General features: G+C 59.5%; 2 protein-coding genes across 6 annotated transcripts in view; both read right to left on the reverse strand.

The window, feature by feature from the left end:
* Window positions 1-488: 488 nt before the first annotated feature.
* SCARF2 (scavenger receptor class F member 2) lies at window positions 489-11,926 on the reverse strand. 4 transcript variants are annotated; one of them, XM_019435636.2, is made up of 11 exons: window positions 11,638-11,926; window positions 6,666-6,724; window positions 6,457-6,558; window positions 5,745-6,264; window positions 5,420-5,638; window positions 5,148-5,276; window positions 4,428-4,531; window positions 4,227-4,344; window positions 3,891-4,021; window positions 2,526-2,747; window positions 489-1,708 (listed from the first exon to the last, which is right to left on the reverse strand). In XM_019435636.2, the coding sequence occupies exons 1-11, from the start codon at window positions 11,808-11,810 to the stop codon at window positions 807-809; spliced, it is 2,679 nt and encodes an 892-aa protein (XP_019291181.2). In that variant the 5' UTR covers window positions 11,811-11,926; the 3' UTR covers window positions 489-806. The 4 variants fall into 4 exon arrangements, with proteins under 4 accessions (XP_019291181.2, XP_019291182.2, XP_019291183.2 ...); XM_019435637.2 differs by having other exon boundaries at window positions 3,891-4,006; window positions 11,638-11,924; XM_019435638.2 differs by having other exon boundaries at window positions 2,526-2,678; window positions 11,638-11,917.
* A 3,744-nt stretch (window positions 11,927-15,670) lies between these two features.
* KLHL22 (kelch like family member 22) overlaps window positions 15,671-20,156 on the reverse strand; it is a 40,850-nt gene continuing 36,364 nt past the window's right edge. For both annotated transcript variants that reach the window (XM_019435627.2, XM_053902296.1), the window contains exons 6-7: window positions 19,501-19,734; window positions 15,671-16,630 (exon numbers count right to left, since the gene is read on the reverse strand). In XM_019435627.2, the coding sequence (XP_019291172.1) occupies window positions 16,265-16,630; window positions 19,501-19,734 (600 nt within the window). In that variant the 3' untranslated portion in view covers window positions 15,671-16,264. The remainder of the gene's footprint in view (window positions 16,631-19,500; window positions 19,735-20,156) is intronic.

Below are 20,156 nucleotides of genomic sequence, written 5' to 3' on the forward strand. Positions count from 1 at the left end.
AGATAGGAAGCAGGCAAAGCACAGGAGAAAAAAAAGGCACTTTATTAAGAAAGCTTTGGCCAAGCCCCTGCCGGGAGGAGCCCATCCTGGGGCACCCGGATGGGGTGGGAGCAGCCCTGCCGGGGGCCTATAAATACATCTCCTCGGGCTACTGGAGTTGCCCTTCGGATTCCCGCGGCATGTGGGGTGGTGGGAGGCCATCAAAACCAGCTCGACAGCTGAGGGGCCGGGGCTAGGGAGGCTGGGGCTGGGGGCGCAGGGAGGGGCAGTGGGGGGCCAGGCCGGGCCCCGGGGACGCTGAGCCCTTTGAGGAGCAGAGACCAGCTCTCCTCCCCAGGCTCCAGACAACCAGATGCCCTGAGGCCTGGCCAGGGAAGTAGCCCTCGGCTACGATCAAAAGCCCTCCAGCCAGAGGCGCCAGGCCTTGGCCAATGAGGCAGTCGAGACAGAAATGCTTCTGGCCTCGACCAATGAGAAGGCAGCCCCGGCCTCCTGTCTTCGGCCTTTGAGACCCTGACTGGTCGGAGCCCTCGGCCAATGGGAAGGAAATCGCCAGCTAAGCTCCTGTCAGGCCTCGACCAATGGAATGGGGCCTTCCCGCCCGAGAGCAGTGCTCCAATCCAGGAGCCGCCGCTGGAGCCTGAGCCAATGAGACCCAGCCTCCCGCCTGGCTGCTCCCGTACGAAGCCCCAGGAGGCCGCCGTGCCCGGGCCGCCGCGGGGCGCGCCGGGCTGGCGCATTACGCGGGGTGGCAAGCAGCGCTTCTAAGCCTGGGGAATCTGCGGGCACGGCCGGGCTGCCGCCTGCTACAGGGTGGGCGCGCCCGCCCTGCCCAGGTCGCCCGCCGCTTCCCGGCTCTTCTTGCGCGGCGGCTTCTGGATGGGGGTCTTCTTCCTGGGGGTGTCTGGCGCGGGCGCGCCGGCTGCCGCCTTCTCGGGCCCCGGGGCCTCAAGCGCGGGGGACGCGCGGGCAGGCGAGGAGGGCAGCACCGATCGCTTGGCCTTCTGCGGCGGCGCCGGCTTCTCTCGGGGGCCCTGCGCGACCGTAGCCCCTTCGGCGCGGCCCAGGCTGCGAGTCTTGTCGCGCAGCTCCGCGGCCAGCATGGAGGCGACCTCGGGCGCTCCGCGCGGGGGACCGCCAGCGTCCGTGGGCTCTGAGAGGCCAGGGCCGCGGCCCCGCGCCCGAGCCCTAGGCGGCGAGGGGGAGGCGAGGGCAGGCCCCTCCTCCGCCAGCCCCGGGGGCCGAGGCGTCGGGTCACGGGCCCGGGGACTGCTGGGCTCATCCGGCCGCGCCGAAGTGTCGCTGGGCGTCCGTTTCCTCTTGGTGGGGCTGGGCGCAGCCTCGGGTCCCGAGAGTGGCGGAGAAGGCGCACCGGCAGCGGCGCCGTGCTTGCCGTGGATCCAGGACACCTTGGGCTTGGTGGCAGGGTCGGGTGGAGGCGGCTTCCTGCGCTCGGGAGATGGCGAAAGCGACAGGCCTCCAGCCTCGCCCCGGGCCCGGGCCGGCCGGGCCTCGCGCCGGGCCACGCGCGCATACAGCGCCCCGCCGGGCCCCTCCACGCTGGATGCCGACCGCTCGCTGTCAGAGGACGGGGGGAAGGGCGTCGCCTCCTCTGCGGAAGCCAGCGTGGTTACCAGCGCGGGGGATGACGCCAGTGCCTCCGAAGGGGATGTGGGGGGCTCCGAGTCCCTGCTCTCCGTTGCGGTCTCTGACAAGGGAAGAAGAGCTGGCAGTCACGGCCTCCACAGAGAGCTGGGCCATCCAGCCTTCAAGCAAAACCCTGCCTTTCCTCCTCTTCCCCGCCCCAGCTGATGCTCAGTCGCCCTGGTATCCAGACATGCCTGGCGAAATCATAGCATCAACCACAAACTTAGTTCTGAGACCCAGGGTGTGAGGCCTGGTCCTGGGGAATGAAGGGCACGTTCCTGAGGCTGAAGCCCCAACCTGGGCCTGGCCTTGCATCCCTTCCCACCACATCCCCAAACCCGAGTGGGAGGGGAAGTCGGATCATCAGATATGATTCTGGAACACCTGCTAGGTGATTCATTATTCCTCATAAAGAGATAAGGTTTCTAAGGCTCAGAGAGGTTAGTCGCCTGCTCAAGGTCACCCAGGGGGATAGGAAAGGAGAGAGGCCAAGGCCACAGCTAGTCAAGCTCCTTCCAGGTGTTTTTGGGCCAAAGCTTCAGGCAAAAGTGTGCCCCCATATCCCATAGACCCCTGCTCCTATCTCCTCTGCCATCTTCTACCCAGGCCCAGAACCTTCTCTATGAACGGTCTCCCAAAGAAGTGAATCTGGGCTGTGGCTAGAGACAGAAGAGCCCACCCACCTCCCCAGACCCTATCCCAGCCCAGCGCTGAGCAGCACAGAACCCCATTCTGCAGCCTCAGCTCTGTGTCCAACCCCTAGCTAGGAATATCACCACGCCCTTCCTCCCGTGCTGCCCGTCCCTCAGAGCACAGAAACCTTTTCAGCTGAAACATTTCACTGGGCTGGAGGGAGGCCCAAGCAGAGCAGTGCTCACCTTCATGGGGTACACAGTACACAGGGCCTTCATCAGTGGTGTCAAAGGAAGAGAAGGAGGCCCGGGAGGACCATGATGGAGAGGGCTGCTCCAGCCCTGAGGGTGGCTCCAGGAAGCTGCAGTTGAGTGTGTTATCCAGGTCGTGGTGGGCCACTGGGGAAGGAGGGAGGCACAGCTGCCAGGGGCCCTGCCCTGTTCCAGCCTGTGCCCTCACTAGCCCTCCTGCAACAAATGACAGAGTAACCAAGAACAGTCCTATCCTAAGACTGTGGGTGGAGCAGGCAATTCACCAGGCAGAGTGACACTAGACCAAAACAAGATGGGAGAATGGGTAGAAGTGAACTAGTAAAAAGAAATAAGGGGAAACAACGTAGTCAAAGGTGCAGGGTTAGTGTGTGCTGCTAGAGAGCTGAACAAGGATGGGCTGAAGCATTGGAAAGAGAGGACTGGAGAGAACACCTGGCTGGGACAGGCCATCAGGGCCTCCAAGCCATGTTTGGACCCTGCCCTGTAGGACCCAGAAAGACATGAGGTTTTTTTGTTTTGTTTTGTTTTGTTTTGTTTTTTTCCCAGCTCAAATGTGCAGTGGTGAGGCCACCATTTGGCTCAGCCCATTTCAGCAGACTGAACCCCCGGGGCCTAGCCCCAACAAGTGGGGGAATCTCAGAGGCCGGCTGGCCTATCTGCCTTTCACAGTTGTGATGTGGGGTCCAGCCCCACACCTGTGTCCACAGATCACACTCTGCTGAGTGGGCCAAGGGGTTTTCTCAGCTGTCACCATCTTTATCTCCCTTCATCTTCAGAAACAAATAGCAAAAAGGGAGTCCACTCCTGGTGTGTCGGTGCAGACGGAGAGAGTCTGCACGTGGAGTCCTGACTTAGGGTTGAGAGTCTGGAGACCAGCCTGCCCACTTTCCAGGAAGGACCCAGAGCACTGCAGGGGATCTAGGTGGGCGGGGGGGGGGGGAGGGGGGGGGCGAGGAGTGCTCCCTGTGATAGGGCATTTCCATGCACAAGTTTCCCCTGCCCCAACCCCGGTTCACCTGCAGCTACCCACCAAGACTTCTAGTGCACTGCTACAGATTGTAGGGGTTCTGCCCACCGGCATGTCCACACACTCCAGATGCAATCACCGTCACTCACCCAGACAGGGCCCAAACCTCCCACATTTGCCTGCACACCAAGGACTCCGTCCTTCCTCCCCGGGCTCGCCTACCTCAGGAGACCCTCTTTCCATCCCTCCCCAGCCCACCCACACCAACACTCAAGGCCCGCATTTCCTACACCGACTCCTTCACACCCATTTCCCAACAGCCTCCTGCATCGGGAAGTGTTCCCCCAGAGACCCCGTGCGGATATCCTTACCTACAACCTTCGGCAGCTTCTGCCTGCGGAGCGGGATCCGGGGCAGCTTCATGCTGATGCGGCTGAAGCGCCCGCACAGTCGCTGCGGCGCCTTCTTCCTCCCGAGCGTGAGCTCCCTGCGGGGGCGGGGCCTGAGTAAAGGGGTGGGGCGGGGCCTGGATGGGACAGTTTGATCTCTGCTGGAGCCCAGACACAGGAAGGGCGGGGCCTGAGCTAAAGATAGGCAGTGCCACACCCCCGGGCGGAGCAGGGGCCTGGAGCGGCCTAGGGAAGGGCGCGCAGTGCCACTGAGAGTTCGGCCTGAACCCGAGACAGCGGGACGACGTCGGGCCTCACCGGCGCGCCGGGTCCTTGCCGCGGCAGGCGCAGCAGCAGCCGAGCAGCGAGAGCAGCAGGCCGAGGAGCAGGGCAAGCAACGCGCCCGCGCCCATCACGCCCTTGCGCTGGTTGGTCTCTGTATGGGAGGGCACCGGGGTCAGCGTGGGTGCCGGTACCCCTTGCGTCCCCCTCAATACGATGTCCCCCTCGACCACTCACCCAGGCGGCAGGCACCAGTGACCGGGTCACACGAGTCCTCGTGGCAACTGCAGGCCTGGGCGCAGTCCACGCCATGGAGCCCAGGCGGACACGTCAGGTTACAGCTACGGGGACACGGGATCAGGGAGGGCCACAGCAGCCCCCCCACCCCGTGATGCCACCTGCCTTCGCCCCTGCCGCGAGCCAGCCCGGGTTCCAGAGCCAGGTTCTCTAACTCCATTCTCTGGGGTTTGACGCCCACCACCACCGCCAGGCACACACTGAACGATCAATGTTTTGGAAATGATATGTTGCACAACCAGCGGGATGGGGTCTGGGAGACAGGGCCTGTGGTCACCCAGACTCAGTGTCCACTTCTGGGGCCGACTCTTGGGTGGGTGAGAAGAGGGGCTGCCAGACCAGGCTCTTAGCTATAAGTGGAGGTCTCTGCTCTGTCTGCACCAGCTTGGGGTCACCTCAGTCGTGCAGTCCTCAGGAGCCCACTGACCACAGGCCGAACTGGTTGCCAACCCCTTCTCTGAGCACGGGCTACACACCAGAGCAGGAAATGGCCCCAAAGAGTCTGACAGGACTCCCTAGCTGTGGTAAGCGGACCTAGGCTGAAGGGCCTAGTCTAGTCGGGTCTCAGTTAGTCGGTCACCATAGCAGCACCTGGGGTGTAGCTGGAGCCCTGTGAGGAGTACATATCCCCTAACCCCCTTTGGGTCCCTGGGCACTCACTGGGGCCCATGGACGCCGGGGCTGCACAGGCAACGCCCCGACTGGAAGTCGCAGTGGCCGCTGCCGCAATCGGCGCACACGAATGCACAGTCCTCGCCGTAAGTGCCATTGCTGCACTTGGTCTCGCACCTCGGAACGCGGGGAGAGGGAGTCAGTGGAAACGGAAGCAAACAAACCAAAAGCCCATATTGCGCTCCGCGGAGAGCATTCGGGGATTGGCGGGGCTGGGGCTGCGTGCCTGGGATACGTTCGGGCATGGGCTGCTTGCTCACCGGTCGCCGATCCAGCCCGCGTTGCAGCGCGTGCACTTGCCGGTGACGTGGTTGCAGGCATGCCCGTCGCGGCACGGCGGGCAGCGGTGGCCGCAGCCCTCGCCGTAGAAGCCGGTGGCGCATGGCTGGTCACACTTGGTGCCGTTCCAGCCTGGCTCGCATGTCAGGCAGCGGCCCTCGGCCACCGTGCAAGGCTGCTGGCCCTTGCACTGGCCGCATCTGGGGAAGGGGCGGGAGGCTAGGCGGGGCCCAGAGCCACCTCACCCCGGTCCCCTTCGGCGCTCCGCCCCCCTCCTCCCCTCCCCAGCCCGGGGCCCGAGCTTACCGGCGGCGGCAGCCCAGGCCGTAGAAGCCGGCAGGGCACGGCTCCCGGCAGTACTTGCCACGGTAGCCCGGCTCGCAGGCGCACGTGCCGTCCACAGGGTGGCAGCGGCCGCGAAAGCATTGGCAGTAGCGCTCGCAGCGCGCGCCGAATGTACGCTCGCGGCACTGGCAGCGGCCGCTCTGTTGCTCGCACGGCGATGTGTTGCAGGCGCACTGATTGTTGCAGCTGCGGCCCCACCAGCCTGCGTGGCACAGGCACGCGCCCGTCTGTGGGTCGCAGCGCGACGTGGCGCTGCAGTAGCACGCGCTGGCGCACTGAGCGCCCCACCAGCCAGGCTCGCAGCGACACGCGCCGCTCCGCGGGTGGCACACGCCGTGTTGGCACTGGCACGCATGCTCGCAGCGTGCGCCCCAGCGCCGCGCGTGACACGTACACTGGCCTGTCACATCCTCGCACTGCCCATGCGGGTGGCAGATACACAGCTCCTTGCAGTCGGGGCCCCAGAACTGGCGCGGGCACTCTGCAGGAGCGGACGGAAAGGGTGTGAGGCCAGGGTGCTCTCGAGGGAGCCCAGATCCAGCCAGAACCTACCCGCGTCCCGCCCTCCGCCTTTGGGGACCCTCCCCCCATGCTGGATTCCTTTCCCGGATCAGACCGCTCCCACTCACAGGCTCTGCCCCACTCCCCAGCGCCCACCCGGATCCTAGCTCACTGGTGTCGCAGTTGGCACCGAAGTAGCCATGGCGGCAGCGGCACTCGCCAGGCCGCACGCACACCTCATTCTCCGAACACGTGGAGTTGCCTTCGCACACCGCTGCGGACAAAACGGGTCTCAGCTCCCGCGTGTGATGCCCCCACACTATCCCCTCCTCCTCTCCGTGCCCCCACCCCCTGCCCAGGTCCCCAGTGTGCCCCACTCACCGACCCCACACTCGTCCCCCTGCTGCTTCCAGCCGGTGCAGCACGTGGGCTCCTGAGAGCTGCAGGCAAAGAAAGAGCTCCTGAGCCTGAGCCCCAACCCCTGTCCTTGCTAGGCCTCCCCAGCAACAACCACCCTGCCCTGGGGAGGTGGTTATGGAGGTCTTGCCATATGCCAGGTACTGTTGTAGGTTCAGATTTCCAGCAAATAAGACACACACTCCAGCCCTGGGGAGCAGACAATGGGAAGCCGCAGAGGGCAGACCACCAAGAGATCTAACCTCCAAGAACTTCTCAGTCCCTTCTATAAAGGGTCTTCCCTCCCCTCCCCATTCCACCTAACTCCTCTGTGATCCACCCCCACTCCAACTAGGCCTGAGAAAAGAACCCCAGGTGTCCCAGAATGGGCTGGTGAGAGAGGTCCTTGAGTCTCCAGGACCTGCTTAAAGTGACATCACTGGAGGTGGGGGTCCGGCCAGATGGGTGTCAAAATCTAGCTGTGACCTGGACAGCTGGGACTGGTGGGGCCTGACAGGCACACCTGGATACCCGGTTGGTGTCCACTCGGTGGAGGGGCAGGGCATACCCTGGGAGTCCTCCATGACAGCAAGGAAAGCAAAACAGTGAGGGCTCCAGAGCACAAGGGCAAGACTTGGAATGGAGGGAGGAGATATTAGAGCATCTACTTATGTGTTTTAAACATCTTATTGTAATTTTATTTGGTTTTACAAGGTACATGACGTTAGCTCAGTAGGAGGTAAATAACAGAACTGTTGCATTTCAGGATAGTACAGCCTCCCAAACCCCTGGGCACAAAAGTTTGGAGGCCCTGCCAGAGTGAAAGGTGCCACTCGAGAGGGCGAGTGGGGGTTCACAGGGGATGTGTCCACATTTGGGGAACAAAGGAGGCTGAGAAGAAGGAATGGACACTCAGGCTGCAGGTTCGTGGGTCCCAGCAGACCTAGAACTTCACCCAGATCCTGAAGTCACAGAGCAGCTATTGCTATTTGAGAAAAGGAGTATGCCCCTTCAGGAGTCTGATCTAGAACCAGGAAGTGGTGTTGGGAGGCAGTAAGGAGGAGGCGTGAGACCCTGGTGGGTGGGACCAGCTGGGAAGGGAAAGGCTGCAGATGTCCGTATTGTGCCCTTCAAAATGCCCCCTATCCTTTCCCCAGCAGAGAACAATGCCACACCTGGGATGCCCCCCCCCCCGCCCCCAAACAGTTTGATTCTCCCTCAGTCCAAAGATGAGGAACCTTGGGAACAGGAATCATAAAATCCCAGCCTGCAAGGGATGGGCCCAGCTTATTTTCCACAAATGAAACTGGAAACCAGACCCAGAAACACAAAGCAGGCTTGGCTTTCCCGCACCCCTCACCAGGCTTTTCCACCCACCCAGCCTGGCCGCAGGATGCATACATGCCCATCTTCAGGGGAGAGCCAGGTCTGCCAGCCTATCACCCTCCTGCCTTTTCTGCCAGTTCTGAGCCCAGGTTTCTGGGTGGGGAGCCTCTGTAGGTGTCCCTTGTGTAGGCGGCCTTGCCAGCTGGCCAGCTGGGATGGTGATGGCCCTGGAAGCACTGACCACTTTCTGCCCTGGCCACATGGCTCTGTGGCTAGGAGTCTGGTGTTAGGGCCACACTAAGCTGGATTTGATGCCTGTGTGACTTTGGGCACAGAACTTAACCTCTCTGACCTTCAGACTCCTTATTTATAGAAAGGGGCCCATGGATCTGGCTGGAGTATTCGGAAAGCACAAACTAAGAGCTCAGCCAAGGCTGTAGTCTGCTCTCCAGTCCATGCTGTGCAGGCTCCAGGAAGCCCCCTGAGTTCACCTAAGTTCACCCCCACCATGGGAGGCACCCAGGTCCCACCCCAGCAGAGCTAACACCCTCTACCCCAGCAAGGAGGGAGCCCCATGGGAATTCAGCAAGAGCATGAGGAGGAGCCTATGGGATAGCTGCTTTTCCTTCTGGGACGGGTTGGCAGACAAGACAGGTGGCAAGCCCACCCTCTCAAGAACTTACAAAACTGAGATGAGGAGAAAAATGGCCTGGTGCAGGGGACAGTTCCCACACTCAAACTGTAAGTTGGTGAGACCCTCAGGAGCCAGGCTGCAGGTCGGGCCAGGCCCCTTAGCAAGCACGCCTTGCTTCGGGCTGCCCCCTCTAGAGATCACAGTCACTGTAAACAAAACTGCCATGATTCAAACCGTGTGATCTTGAACCCACAGCAAAGCACCGGTTTCAAAGAACTGAACTGCTTGCTCACTGTGCCAATGTCTGTCCTCATTCTCTCTCCAATCCAGCCTGGAGGCTCCTCTGCCCACCATCACCTGGAATCCCATACTCCCCTGCTTTCCACCTGCCCCGTGGACACCCCTCCTCTGGTTTCTGTCCCCCTCCTTGGCTTTGTCCTTACCTCTCCTCTGTCCACTCCCTCAGGATGCTCCCCTGGGTCACATCTAGATGAGGCACTGCAAATGCTCAGAGCCCTCTTTCCAGTGGGGCCCACCTCCCCAGACTGAACTCCTAGCCTCCCCCCAGAGGAGACTTCCCCATCTCAGGTAGCTCCATCCTTGCAGGTGGGGAGGCTGAAACCCCAGAGCACCCACTCTGTGGTGACTGAGACTCCACTCACAGCACACACCTGATTCATAGGGAACCATGCCGCTCTATTCTCCAAACTGGATCTAAGAAGGGATGAGCCACTTCTCCCTGCTCTGCCCAAGCCTTGTGAGAGCCCACCTCGCTCTCCCTGGTTTCTCCTGGATGACTTCCTAACTGGTTCTCCCTTTTACCCGCCTAAGTAAGCCCTGTTCATCTGCCACCTGGCAGCTGAACATGGTCAGATCCCACCCCTCCTGGGTGTAAAGCCCCTGGGGGCTCTCGTGTCCCTCAGAGAAAAAGACCCACTGTGGCCTGCCCATCCTCATTCTTCCTCCGCTTCTCCTCCACCATCCTCCTCCGAGGCTCTGCCCCGCCCCCATGGCTCTTTTCTGCACTTCCAACAAGCCCTTTGCACTTAGAGCCTTGCCCCAGGCACTGCAGGGCTCCACCTCCTCTCCTGCAAACCTCTGACTACTCATCACCTCCCCATGGGTCTCCCTAGATCACCCTAAAGAATACAGCGCTCCCCAACTGAACACCTCCTACCCAGCACTTGCTAAATATCAGATGACTTTCTGTAAGTCTCCTCCACTGCGAGGACAGTGACATTTGTCCTGGCTGCTGTATGGCTGCTCCAATCACAGTAGGTGCATGGGATTTTACTGGCTGCCCATCCGCTCCCCTCTTCAGGTTCTCCTGCCTCTGGGGAAAAGGAACCGCGGGTGGGAGCCTTGGAAGGGTATTGAAAGAGATGGCCCAGACCCTGAGTGGACAGTGCCCAGAGTGGCCGTCCTTCCCATTAACCAGCTCCACACAAAATCAGTCTTCCCCTCTCCACCCCATGAGGGGGACACCACCACTAACCCCATTTGACAGGGTCAGAGTCAGGCTCAGAGAGGTTAAGCGATTTGTTCCCAGTCCACACAGGTGGGGAGAGGTGGCATCTGGCTCCGAAATTCAACTCCGGGCTCTGGGCTACTGAAACAGGCCGCCTCATGGGGAGGCGTCCAGGCAACCGGACATGGAGCGAAGGGCTCAGGCTCCCGACAGCTTGAGCCTGCCACCGGATCCCCCAGCACGGAGCCCCATCGGGGAAGGAGGACTGAGGCGGAGAGACAAGGCCGTCAGCGATCGCGCCCTCCCCCTCTCCAGGCACGGCCCCGCCCGCCACTGCCACTGCATTCCTGGGGCCGGGGAGGCCCGGGAGGCGGCGGCGGCGGCGGCGTCGATGTGAAGCAGATGGCGGGCCAGGCCGGCCCCCGCCCCGGAGGCGGGGCTCACAGTGGGGAGGGGTCTGTGCGCCGCGGGATCCGAGCTCGGAAACCCCGCGCGGCCCCCTTGCAGCCCCTTGTCTGCGGCGACTGCCAAGCCCCCGGACGCGGCCTCCCATAGCCCTGCGGCTCAGGGCCCCCCGACGGAACCCAGACCGGAGTCCCGAGGCCGCCTCTCCAGCTTCCCACCCGCGCGGCGCCCCCCAACTTGCACCAAGGCGCCCCCATACGCCAGCTCCTTGATCCCGAGAGCGGAGTTGTTCTTGACCTCGCTGTGGCCCCTGACCGGCCGACCAAGTCCTCTGACCTCTGCGCCCACTCCTAGCGTCTGTCCTCCGCTCTTTTCCCTCCAGGCAAGATCTTCGGCCCGCCGCTTTTCCGCGGGGCCTGCCCATTGCCTGTCCCACGCTGGCTTCCCCAACCGACACCTCGTGGCGTCCCGTCTGCGCGGCCCTTCCGCGCACCCAGAATCCCCACCGGGATTTCCACATCTTTCCGACCGTGGTGCACGTCATTGTCTTTTTGAATCCCGCTTCTGGTCCACTCTGAGCGCAGGCTCCTCAGTGCGAGCTCCATCACCATCCTCCTCCCACCCGCGCCTGCCTCTAAGATACAAATCTGTCCTTCCGAGTCCTGCCAGCCTCAAGATGCGTCGGCTCCCACCTCTCAGGAGTGCTGCTCCATCTCCACTCGGCCCTCACCCTCCCTCCCGCCTCGAGCCACACTCGTGCCTGGGGCCTTTGCACTTTGCACATACTCTTCCATCTGCTTGGAATGCCCTTCCCCGACTTCTCCCTATGGCCTTCACAACCCGGCCCAAGGGTTCCTTTTTCAAGGTCTGAAATCTCAGACACCGTCTGTCACCCTTCGGGGCGCCTACTGCACTCCGTTCTCCCATCGACTGACTTCTCGTCTGGGGTATCCTCGGATGCACCGTTGTGGCCCGGTGCCCAGGCTCGGCCTGGAGAGGAGTCTGCGTCGGCGAGGGCGGCGAAAAGGTCTAGAGCGTTTAGCTTAGGAAGGTCCCGGGTGCCCCCTCCCCTCGGCCCCTAGCGTCCCCCTCGACCCCCTCCCCCAGCCAGGCCGGGCTCCTACCCGGGAGCACGGCACACGTTGCGGCCGCGCGGGTTCAGCTCCTGGGACGCCGCGGGGCCGGGCAGCAGCCAGAGCAGCAGCAGCAGCAGCAGCGGTGGCAGCAGCGGCGACGGCGGCCCCCCGGCTCCCCGGCGCCGCGCCGGCCCGGCCCCCCGGGGCCCTGCGCCCTCCATGCGGCGCGGGGCAGGCGCGGGGCGGGCGCGGGTGCGGCCGCAGCGAGAGCGGCCGGAAGCGGAGTGCGCGGCCGGGCGGGGGGCGGCAGGAGGGGCGCCGGGCCGGGCAGGAAATTCCACATCGGCTCCCTGATCCCGGGCCAGCCGCGGCCGGCCAGGCGGCAGCGCCCGCCCCGCGCGCCAGACCCCACCCTCCGGCCGCGCCACCGCCCCTCCGCGCGGCCCCCGCCCCCACGCGGCCGCTAGCAAACTTGGGGGCGAACTTGGAGGAGGCCCGCGGAGCTTTGAAAGAGGGAGGGGCCAGCGCGAGGGAGGGGGGGCGCCCAAGGAATCCCCTGTCCGCGAGCCTTTCCGCTCCCTCTCCAACCACCCACCAGAGAAGCTGCCCCTGCGCGTTCAATGCGCAGGCAGGCCCGGGGTGGGAAAGGGGGTGGGGATGAGGACGCAACTCACGGAAGCTCCCTCGTCCCCCAGGACCTCGGAACCGGCCGGGGGAGGGCGGCCCAAAGAGTGCCCGGGTCAAGGCCGCAAGCCGGCCTCTGCTCCCCGACGCAAAGCCCTTGTAGAGCTGGGTTGTTCTGTCGGCTCCTTCTGCTCACTTCGTGCAAACCTTGCAGAGGACACCCGAACAGGATGCTTGAGGCCTATGGGTCAACTCGCTCTGGACTTGAGGCCTGGGCAACGGGTGTCTTCGTAGGTACGGACTGCACACGTACCCGGACGGTAGCATGGCCCAACAGTGGGCTCGGATAGAAGGTGGAGGTAAATGCAGGTGGGGGCAAAGGCAGAGGGAGGAGACGGGAGTATTCCAGGACTGAGACCCTGTAATCCTGTCCAGGGGTGAAAGGTGAGCCTGGTTGAAGAATTCTAGTTGAGAAGGCTATTGGATCACCAGCGGAAAAGTCCAAAAGATGGAGTCAAGGGTGGAGGCCTGGGGGTTCCTGCATCAGGAAGAATGGGGGTGACAGCATAGAACGGAGCAGGGGCAGTTGGGTGGAGGGGGTGAGTTGAGAGGAACAGGGCCTAGGGGGACAGGGAGGAAGAGGAAATCTGGGCCCAGGAAGCAGAGGGGTGGCCAGTGCTCTGGGGCACAGACCCAATCACAGGACCCATGGAACAGGAAAGGTAGACAGGCCTGGGGGTGGAATAAAAGGGGGGCATCCTGGTCCCAGCAAAGATGAGCTTGTCTTTTGCAGACTTGGGAGTTGGTGGGAGGACCTGTGCAGGAGGGGGCACCTGTCTTCTCTTGAAGAGCAGGCTGAATACAGACTCCCTGAGGAGGGAGAGGCAGTGTCCTTCCTCACTTATGTGGAGGTGATCCAAGTAGAAGGTGGCCCAAAGGAGGGACTTGGAAACATGGCCATCGGAAGGCCCAAGACTGTGGGCATCACCAAGCTGGCTGGAAGGGAGACCTGTCCAGGGCAGGTCAGAGGAGGGTGAGATGGGAAGAGCAGGGTAGGGAGCTTCAGGGGTTGGGGCCCTTCCCTCAGCCTTGCTGGTGAAGGAGGGAAGCCAGAGGCAGGTGAGCTGGGTGGACTGGAAGGGGAAGTTGCACCCCTGAGATCACAAACACTTCTTGGAGACAAGTAAACAGGCTGACCACTTGTGGGCAGCTCCGCCTGGGCACAGCCCTGACCTCAGAAGCACCCTCCCAGTGCTAGGGCCCTTCCCATGGAGGCCCCTGTAGCCTGCCAGCAACAGAGGCCAAAAGAGGCCCATGTGGCTGCAGGGTCTACCCAGCAGCTTGTGGTAGCCCAGCTCCTGGCTTTAGAGGCACAGGCCCCAGGGCTTTGGGCATTCACCCCAGCTGGGCTGAGTTCATGTACAGATATCTCAAACTCCATCCTCTTCTTTCCCTTCCCTCAGAACTGCTTGCCACCCCCAAATTCCCACCTCTGGGAAGGGCACCAGCTGGATGATGCCCCCAATCCATGCCATCAGCAAGACTTCATGAATGTTTCAAATCTCTACCTACCCATCAGTTTATGACCCAGAATAGTCTTTCTAATCACATCTGACTGCCCCCCACTGCCCGCAGAACTGTCCCTAGCCTCATCTCACTCAAGACCCACAGTCCCCTACATGTGTCCCATCATGGCCACCTCCTAGTCGATGCCAAGTTCAGGTGTCAAGTGCAAGGCCCATGTCTGTCCCAGCCACCACATCCCTATCAGGAGATGGAGAAATGCGGGTGAGTGATCATCCCTATGGCTGGCCTGGTGCCCTGTGGAAGCTGTGGGTTCACAGGCACCCACAGACTAACAACCACACAAGACACACCATGGGGTCCAGAGCCTGGGCCTACCCATTCCAGCCAGGATGGCTTCCCTGGGGTACTTGAGAGGGTGAGGATTTTGCAGACAGAGAGGGATGAGCATTGAGCTGAGTGAAGGTATGAATGCTGGGCCTGAGAGCCTGCCAAGCTGGAGAGCCCAGGCTGCCTAGGTCCTGAGACAGGAGGTGGGGGGGTGGTGGGGGGTGGTGGTGGATAGCCATGAATGCCTCCACATGGGACAGTGGCAAGACTCCTTTCAGGACTTGCGTCTACCCCATCCCATGCTCCACAGGGCCTCACAGATCCTCCTTTCCTCCCCTGAAGAGCAGAGGTCTCTTATAAAGCTGTGGCCGCACCTTGATGGCTCTGGGTAGGGGGATGGAACCAGCAAGCCCGGGGGACAGCAGAGGGGGGTTGGCATTTCTGGTGCTTCTCCTTCCCAGAAACTCTGGGGTCTGTAGGAACTGCCTCCCTGGCCTGCAAGGTAGTGGCAGAGACAGGAAATGCTGGGTTCCTACTGTGAGCCCCTAAAGGAGCAGGGGAGAGGACACTGAAGGATGTGGCCATCCTGTCCCATTAGAAGTGACCCATTAGGGTCAACACTAGGATTGCCACCCGAAGCGTAAGGGCATGAGATCATGTTGTGGTCAGGGATTGGGGGCATATTTGCACAGGAGTACCCGAGCCCCAAGAGACAGCTATGAAGATCATACATATGGTGTTGAGCAGCACAGCAATTCCCACTGGCCTCACCCCACACCCCAAAGTCTTTAGGGTACCTGGATCCTACCCTCTTCCTTCCATCAAGTAGCACACACTGCCTCTCTGCTCTCTTCCATCCACGACAGGGTGCCAGCTGCCTCAGGCTCTGGGCAAGGCACCGGGGTACAGAAAGAAGCCCCAGTTGTCCCCATGCTCTGCCCGGGAGACTTGGGAAGTCACAGATCACCAGCAGGGTGTTGCTGGCAGGGAGGCCTGCCGTTGGGAGTTTGCAAGTACAGAAACTACAGCAGGAGGGAAGGATGTTCAGGTAGAAGCTCAGCTGTGGAGAAGCCAGGTTGGTGCTGGAAGCTCAGCCCATTCGCTGGTGGCCCAGAGAGGTTCCCATCCACTGTAGCAGCATGACCCTTGAGACGGTGTGCTAAGAACTCAGCTAGCTAGTGAACCTACAGGAAATGCAGCTCTCCCGTTCCTATCCCGGCCACACTCAGATCCAGCAAGCTGGGGGAAGCCTATCGTGACTGGGCTTCCCTCCCCAGGCATGGGGCAGTTTTCTCAATGTCAGGCTGGGCTTTACTTGGGGCCAAGAGATTGCTAATCGAGGTGGACCCAGGTTCAGAGAAGAGCACTTCACCAGAGAAGGTGCTCCAGCAGGCCAAGCGACCACTTGTCAGCAGACCAGGGTAGGTTTCCAGGTTTCCCAGTAACAGCCTCTCTAGCTGGGGGTGTACTGTGCTTCTCCCTCAGAGGGGGGCTCCTGGCTTCCCACTGCCACTCAGCAGCTCTGACCCTGGGAAGCCCGGTGGGGCAGGCTTGCACAGGCTATGAAAGGAGTGTGGCCATGGCCATAGAAAAACAATTCACACCTTTTGTAAGAGGATTTATTTCATTTGTCAACAACATAGGGTCAGAAAAGCCCAGCTGTAGGGGATCTTTTTTATTACTAGAACCAGTCTCGGGCAATTCTATGTATCTCTGTTCTCTCTCCAGGGAGCTTGCAATAGCTCAAACCCCCAGATGCCAGGCAGGCAACGGGCTCACTCCACCCCCTCCCTGCCCACGGAAGGGGGCGCAATGTGCCCGGGCCCCCTCACCCGTGAGGCCAGTTCCCAGGTCCCTTTGGAGAAGGGTGCCTTCTCAGCCCAGCAGGGACTAGAACCAGGGACTGGGGAGGCCAAGACAGCTGGTGACGCCACACCCTGTCCGAGCTGAGGAGGAGTGGGCCCAGTCAACTCCTCCAGAGAACCAGAGCCCTCTGTAAGCATTCCCCAACATAGGGTAATTACAGCCACAGATCTGCAGAGCTCCCCAAATAACTGCTATGGGCCGGCAGGCAGGCTGGTGTGAAGGATAGGTGGCAGGAGCCAGCAAGCAGGCGGTGCCAGCAGGAAGGACCACTTGAGGACCCGCTGCCCTCAGAGCTCCTGCCACCTTCCCTCTGACACCAGGTGCCGGAGCCCTAGTCCTCACTCGAGTTGTCAAACTCCTCCCAGTCAGACACACTCATCACCTCGGAAGCAAAGTCCGGGTCGGCCTGGCTGCGGTCAGGGGTCCCACGAGGCGGCTCGAGGAGCAGGGAGCGGGGCAGGGTGAGCACACAGGCTGCCAGGCCCGAGATGGAGTTGTCCAGCTGCGGCCCCTCCTCCCAGCAGTCCTTCTCCACATCGTAGATGTGCACATAGCCTGTGCGGCTGCCACGGTTGTGAGAGCGGCCACCCAGCACGTAGATCCTGGTGTCCAGCACAGCGATGCCAGGCTCACCATGTCCAGCTGGGAGCGGGCAGACGGACGACCACTGCCCAGACGTGCAGCTGTAGCAGGCCACCTGCAAAGCCAAGGTCAGAGTAAAGCTGGACACCTGCTGGGACAGAGCTGCCAGCCTGTCCTGGGCCAGCTGGGCAGGGCGGCACTCTCAGCCAGGCCCTGGATTCAGACCAAGGCTGAGGGATGCAGCCAGGCTATGTGTAAACCCGGCTCCCCTGGAGGAAGAATTTGGGGCCAGCGTCAAAATGTCCTGTCCATGGACCAGGCTCTGCCCTGCCTCCAGGGCCCTCAGCCAGCCTGTGGCCCCAGGTGTGTGGGCATCTCCCAGTTGGCACACTGGCATGCTGTTCTTCTCCAAGGTCTTGGGTTCTCTCCCCTCCATAAGACTGAAACTGACTGAGGACAGGGACCCCAAGTAACTGCCCCACAAAGTACCCAACACAGAGGGAAGTGCAGATAAAATGTGGAAATAGTTAACTTGATGACTAGAGATGACCATCAACGTTCTCATGTCTCCAAAATTACCCCAAACAGTAAACAAATACATGGGAAAATGTTCAACCTATTAATAATCCAAAAAATGTAAAATAGGAGTTAAATTTGTCCCTGACAACAGGCAGCCACTGGGGGAAGAAAAATCACAAGATCCAGTGCTAGCAAATGTGTAATGAAGCCATACTACTGCGCATTTGACACTCCACGACAGCTATTTGGCAATGTGTACTAAGAGCCACAAAAATCTTACTTTTTGACTTAATAATCACACTCGGTTCTCCAGCTGTGGTCGGCAGAAAAGTGACCCTCCAAAGATGTCTATGCCCTAAATCTCTAAAATCTGTGTTACTTTACATGGCAAAAGGGACTTTGCCAACGTGCTTAAGGGTTTGGATCTAGAGATGGGGAGGTTATCCTGGATATTGTGGGTGGACCCACCTAATTGCACAAGTCCTTGAAAGGAGAGGGGAGAAAGTCTAACACGAGAGAAGTCAAAGGACAACCTGCCATTGCTGGCTGAGGATGAAGCGGTCCCATGCCAGGGAATGCAGAGGCGACCAGAAGCCAAGAAGGACCTTTAGCCGACAGCCAGAAAAGAAACAGGGACCTCAGTTCTACAAACGCGGGTAACTGAATTCTGATAACCTGAGTGAGCAAGGAGCAGATTCTTCCCAAGGGCCTCTATAAAGGACAGATACCCTGATGACACCTGGATTTTAGCTCAGTGAGACCGCATCAGACTTAGGACCTACAAACTGTAAGAATACACTTGCTTATGTTGTTTTAAGTGATTAAGTTGGTGGTGATTTGTCATGGCAGCAATAGGAAACTAATCCACTATAGCCCAGGGGTTCTTACCACTCAAGACCTATTAAAACAGATTTGCTCAGGGGCACCTGAGTGGCTCAGTCAGTTAAGCATCTGACTTTGGCTCAGGTCATGATCTCACAGCTTGTGAGTTCGAGCCCTGCATCGGGCTCTGTGCTAACGGCTCAGAGCCTGGAGCCTGCTTTGAATTCTGTGTCTCCCTCTCTCTCTTCCCCTCCCCGGCTTGCACTCTGTCTCTCTCAAAAAAAAAATAAATAAACATTAAAAATAAATAAATAAATAAATAAATAAATAAAAACAGATTTGCTGAGCCCTGCCCCCAGAGTTTCCAATTCAGTGGGTCGGGCATGGGTCTGGCGTGGGTCCTGAGAACCTACATTGCTAACAAGTTCCCAGGTGATTGGATGCTGGTAGTCTGGGACCACGCTTTGAGAAGAATGGCTCTCACCTAAGGAAATAATCCAAAATACCTGAAAAGTTCTACAAAGCAAATATTACTTATGTTACTTGAAATAGTTAAAACTTGAACCAATCCAAATGATGCATCAACGTGACAGAATTCTGCAGAGCCACTGAGGTAGAAGAGGTGGCTATGGAGATCAAGAATTAAACTGGAAAACAGCCATAACAAACTTTAGCCAGAAGCAGAATGGAATGCTCTTTACCTACAATTAGGTGGAAACTATGCACGGGTAGGACTAAAAAATAGTGGCACTGATCTGGATTATGGGTGCTTTTCCTCACCCTTATCCATTATTCAAACATTTTGCAAGGTGGTTATATTAATTTTATAATTAATGTTTTTAATAATAAAAACAAATGAAAGTACCCTGTACGATACTATAATGGTGGATACATGTCATTTTTCCAAACCCATAGAATGTACACCACCAAGAGTGAGCCCTAATGTAAACTTTGGACTTGGGGTAACAACACGTCACCGTAGGTTCACTGACTGTAACAAAGGTCTCACTCTGGTGGGGGATGTTGATAGTGAGGAGACCATGTGTGCGGGGGTGGGGGTATATGGGAAATCTCTGTACCTTCTGCTCAATTTTGCCAAGAATCTAAAACTGCTATAAAAAATAAAGTCTAGGGGTGCCAGGGCGGCTCAGTCATTAAGTGTCTGACTGGCTCAGGTCATGCTCTCACAGTTCGTGGGTTCAAGCCCCGCGTCGGGCTCTGTGCTCACAGCTTAGAGCCTGGAGCCTGCTTTGAGTTCTGTGTCTCCCTCTCTCTCTGCCCCTCCCCTGCTCAAACTCTGTCTCTCTCTCAAAAATAAGTAAACATAAAAAAAAAAAAAAAAGTCTATTGGGCACCTGGGTGGTTTTAAGTGTCCGACTCTTGATCTCAGCTCAGGTATGATCTCACAGTTCATGAATTCGAGCCCTGAGTCTGGCTCTGCACTAATAGCACAGAGCCTGCTTGGGATTCTGTCTCTCCCTCTCACTACCCCTTCCCCACATCCACTCTCTCTCTCAAAATACATAAACTTTAGTAAATAAAGTCTATTTTTTAAAAAGGCATACACATTACAATTAATTTTTCATCCATAACAATTAAAAGGGATGGGAATAATGTGTAGGTGGGCAGCCCAGCTCTGCTCACCTGATGCACGTCCCTCCTGTAGCCAGCATCATTGTTGCTGCCCCCAATCACATACAGCTTGTCCAGGAGAGTGGCCATGCCATGCCAGGCCCGCCGCACAGGTCCGTCCGCCAGGCTGTGCCAGGTGTTGCTGTCTGGGTCATAGCAGTGTGTCTCCTTTAGGTAGTCCTCCCCTCTGCGGCCGCAGGTAATGTACATCTTCCCCTCCAGCGAGGCGCCCGCGTGGGCATACACCTGCTCAGGGCCACCAAGAGAACCGGGTCAGTGGGAAGGGGGCGGGAGGGCAACCAGGAGCCCTTGCCAAGGCCACTCATACCCCCAAAGCTGCCCCATGCCTCATGGCATCCCAACTTCCACCTCACGTTCTGCAAGCATATTCCCTGATACAGTCCAAGTCATCCACCCCGACCTTACTCCAACAGGGGACAGTCTGTGGACCCAGAGGTAACTCTGAGTTTCTACAAGGTGGAGAATGGAATCTCTCTTTCCCTTGCCCCTAAAGGAGATGTCTGCATGGGGGGCCCAAAGCAGTCAAAGCACAGCTTTCAGAGCCAGACACAGGAGAATAGATAGCACTTCTGGGACTGCCTGACCCACGCTCAGTGCCCTCCACCTCCCCCCGCAACCCCACACCCCCACTCCCAATGGCCAGCCAA

This window comes from Panthera pardus, unplaced genomic scaffold (genome assembly GCF_024362965.1).
Source record: "Panthera pardus isolate Hobbes unplaced genomic scaffold, ASM2436296v1 HiC_scaffold_15, whole genome shotgun sequence".
In the NCBI taxonomy this organism is placed as follows: domain Eukaryota; kingdom Metazoa; phylum Chordata; class Mammalia; order Carnivora; family Felidae; genus Panthera; species Panthera pardus.